The following is a 3,706-nucleotide window of genomic DNA, read 5'->3' as shown; positions in this document are numbered from 1 at the left end:
GGTGGTGTTGGTTTTGTTTTGTTGGGAGGGTTTTTCCTTTTTTTTTTTTTTTTTGGTTAATTTTCTTTTCCGTTTTCTCGTCTATTTTCCCCCGCCTCCGTCTCCTCCGTGGACGTCATGAGTGCCCTTGTCACGCCACGCCGCCTCCCGCAGCATCACTCGCGCTTCCGTAGGATGACATAGATGATGCCGCTGGCGAGGGCCAGGGGGAAGGCCAGCCACGCCAGGATATAGGCGAAGCCGTAGGAGGTGTTTTCCGAGGCTTGGTGCCAGTCCGTGTGCCTCACTGTGAAGATGGCCGCGCCGCTCATCACGCAGAGCCCTGCCGGGGACAAACACAGGGGAAGGGGTTAGCGGTGCCACTCGTGGAGTCATTCCCTGCTGGAAAGCAGAGCCAGAGAGGATAATACCCAGTGCCAGCATGGAAAACTGTTTTTATTATTGCCCCCGTGGATCCAGAAAAACTATGATATGGTTTGGGGGGGGTGGGGGTGGTGATGCTGTGGGCTCTGCCTGGGCTGCAGGTGAGTGCGGGCATCTCTGCCAGGTTCAGCAAGTAAAGCCAGAGCCTCCAGAGCAGGCAAAGCCAGAGCATCGCCTGCACAAAGCCATCCTGCAGGCAAGTGTCGGGCATCCCCCAGCTCCAGGCTGCTGCCCTGGAGCAGCCCCGCTCCCTTGGGCAGCTTCTTTACAACCCAGACTGTAGCCTGAACCATCCCATCTGAGCTGCTGCAAGAGACACAAACCTCATTTCTTTTAAAGCACAGAAGTTTCTTTACCACCTGCTCGGGCAAGCACTGCTGGGGCTAAGGATGCTCTGGCCGGGCAGGTCCATGCCTGGCCATCTCTGTCATCCTGCTCTGGGGCTGGGTGAGGAGCTCAACTGCAAACCCCACTCCCTGCTAGCCCCGCTGCACCCGCGGCTCGTCCCTCTCCCCGGCTCCCGGAGCCCACCCTCGCCAGCCCTGGGGCAGTGCGGGTCCCTCAGGGCTGTCCGCTTGGGCTCAGCTCCAGTAGGCAGCGTTTAAGCTTTGTTGCAAAACCAACCCATCAACACTGGGGACTGCTCAGAGCTAACACAAAGCCACCTCTATTTCTGCCTGAAAACAAGCTCTTTCAGTCGATCCCAGCCCAGTCGTGGGGCTGTTGTCAGAGCCGAGTTCCAAATCCCCTGCACGGACCTCAGGACCACCTACATTTAACCACCATGATATTTGAGCTGTAATTCCACTTGACACTGCTCCTTTGTTCTGGGAAAGTGCAGCAGTGGGAACACGTCTCGTGAACGCGCCGCTGGTGCAGTTTCCATTCTCTAAGCACAAGAGCCAACTCCCACTGCCCCGGCCCATGCAGAGAGAGCACAACAATTGTCTGCCCATGCTGCTGGGACAGAGAACAAGCGTGCGGCCACGCCGGTCACCTACAGACGGCGGAACATACAGCAGCAATTGTCCCTGTGAGGAATTTGGCGAAGCGGAGGCGATGGTTTTGACTGCACTTTGCAGCATCTGCACTGGTTTTGGCCTGCAGAACCTGCTGGGGATGTGAAGGGTGGCTGCATTCAGCTGCTTGCACCCATGCAAGCAATAATGCACCACCACGTCAGCGCCTGGCCCTAAGAGCAGACTCCAGCCTTGCTTTGACAGGCCAAGAGGGCCAATGCTACCTAAAAGGTGTCCCTGTGTGCGTGCTGCCCCAGCCCTGCAGGACCAGGCAGGGTGCTGGTGAACACTCGAGGTCAGCTCTCCAACACAGGTTTCTGCAAAAAGCTGCAGGACGTATGGAAGGCACAGGCCTCTCCACCGCACAGAGACAGCAGCTCTGGGGTGGGAGCGATGAGAGAAAAGGGATACAAGTGATGCTGAGACCAGAGAGAGGGATGGAAAAGCTGGCCCAAACCAACGTCTCTCCCATGCTGGGCTTGTACAGCTATGGGAAGTTACCCATGGATGTGACAGCCTGCCCTCTATCCATTAAGGATGGAGGGGAGCTATTGAGGGCTTTTTGATGCCTTTGTGATGGCTGAAATCCTATCAGTAGAGGTGGTGCTGGGATACATCCTGTCCTGCTGCTGCTCAACAGGCCCAAGTGACTTCGTGCATCTCTTCTTGCCCTTACCTCCACTCCCCAGTTCCCCTGAGCCACAACCAAAGACGTAGCAGAGACCAGCCCCTGCCCTCCTCCCTGGCTCTCAGGGTATTGCTGCCTGGCTCTGCCACCCAACAGCACCCAGTGGTCTTGCCCCTGACACCCACTGGTTCAGGTCCAGCATTGCTGCTGGTCAGGGTCTAAAACTGGAGACCTTCAGCTTTGCCAAGCTGTATCACCCCAGGAGGAGGTGCAGGGTGATGGGGGGCTTGAGGAAGAGTCTTCTCATCTGCTCCCAGAAGGAGGGAGCTCCTCTCCAGCTGTGCTGGAGCTGAGGACAGAGCACTCAAGCAGGCAAGACCCTGTCCCTGGCAGACCTGCAGCAGGGCTTTGTGGTGCTGGGCTTTGCAAGGCATGGATGAACACCACAAAACACAGAAATTTCCTCCGTGAGCTTCAGACAGCAGTGCCCTTCCACAGCAGGCTGCAGGGAGCCCACATCAGGTTCAGTTCCTTTCACCAGACCTGTCTGTACCTGCAGGTGGGATCTCCCGGCATTTTCCTACCAGTGTGTCCCATTTCTTACCAACAATCCTGAAATTTAGGGTCACAAAGAGCACAGCTGCCCTGAGCTCCCTTGGTGGGGGAGAACAGCAAGGATGGCCACCAATGCCCATTTCTGCATGGTCCATCTGGACCCAGACCTCTGCCTACAGGTCTCCTAGGCCATACGGAAGCTTCCTGAGGATGAGGTCACACTTTTCCTGTCCTTCACACTGGCTGGGGATGGACTGGATCCACGCCTCAGAGTCAACAAGGAAAGAGACAGCAGGTCTATGGCCTAACCCTGCATCCCCTTAGGACACAGCACAGACTCCTCTTCTCTTCCTCTGAGAATGAGGATTCACCAGCAATCACTCAGCAGAGAGCAGCTTTCTGCTCCCAGATCTATTAGACAAGCTCTCAGGCAGATAATTGCATTATTATTGCCCATTTCCCCTCCTTGTCTCCACGGCTGTAATGGGTCTCTACACATCCCTCTTTCCCATCTCTCTTTGCCGCGACGGCGAACTGATCTGAACTCATCACTGGCGCGATGGCCAAGCAGATACACTTATAATGGATTTCACGCCATGCTTGCTAAGAAAGCTTGGCTCTGAACTTTTCCAGCGTTTGTGAAAACCAGTCGCTTAGAGGATGCTCAGAAACTTTGTCTAAAGTCAGCGGATAAGTTCTTCCACTGATTTAGCAGCAGGACATAGAGTGACTTCTAGTTTAACATCTAAAGCTCCAGCAAACCATTAGGCTCCTTCCCAGACAGTCTGTCATAATTTAGCCAGAACCTCGTTGCACAATTTAATTTTTCTAGTCTGAGCGCCTGAAAATCCCCTCCACTGCTTTCATATGTGGAAACATAAACAGAGCCGGTGGCTTTACAGCATCTATATTTGGAGAAGTGCAACGCAGGACGTTTCCAGTGCTGAGTTCTTTAAGAGTTAAAAATAGCAGCTGACAGTTCAAAGTCAGCTGGCTCACCCTGCAGCCCCAGCGGCTCTTTGCTGATGCGGGAAGCACCAGGCCCCCTTACGGCAAGTTTATAAATAATCATCGGATCCTC

At 54.7% G+C, this 3,706-nt stretch overlaps 1 protein-coding gene across 1 annotated transcript in view; it reads right to left on the bottom strand.

Annotated features, from left to right (window-relative positions):
- Nucleotides 1-2: 2 nt before the first annotated feature.
- PMP22 (peripheral myelin protein 22) overlaps nucleotides 3-3,706 on the bottom strand; it is a gene marked incomplete at its 5' end in the record, with an annotated part of 15,307 nt that continues 11,603 nt past the window's right edge. The window contains one exon of the mRNA XM_010137171.1: nucleotides 3-322. Coding sequence (XP_010135473.1) covers nucleotides 156-322 — 167 coding nt within the window. The remainder of the gene's footprint in view (nucleotides 323-3,706) is intronic.

This window comes from Buceros rhinoceros, unplaced genomic scaffold, assembly GCF_000710305.1.
Source record: "Buceros rhinoceros silvestris isolate BGI_N320 unplaced genomic scaffold, ASM71030v1 scaffold15045, whole genome shotgun sequence".
Classification (NCBI taxonomy): Eukaryota; Metazoa; Chordata; class Aves; order Bucerotiformes; family Bucerotidae; genus Buceros; species Buceros rhinoceros.
This window is presented reverse-complemented; position numbering and strand designations above follow the sequence as displayed.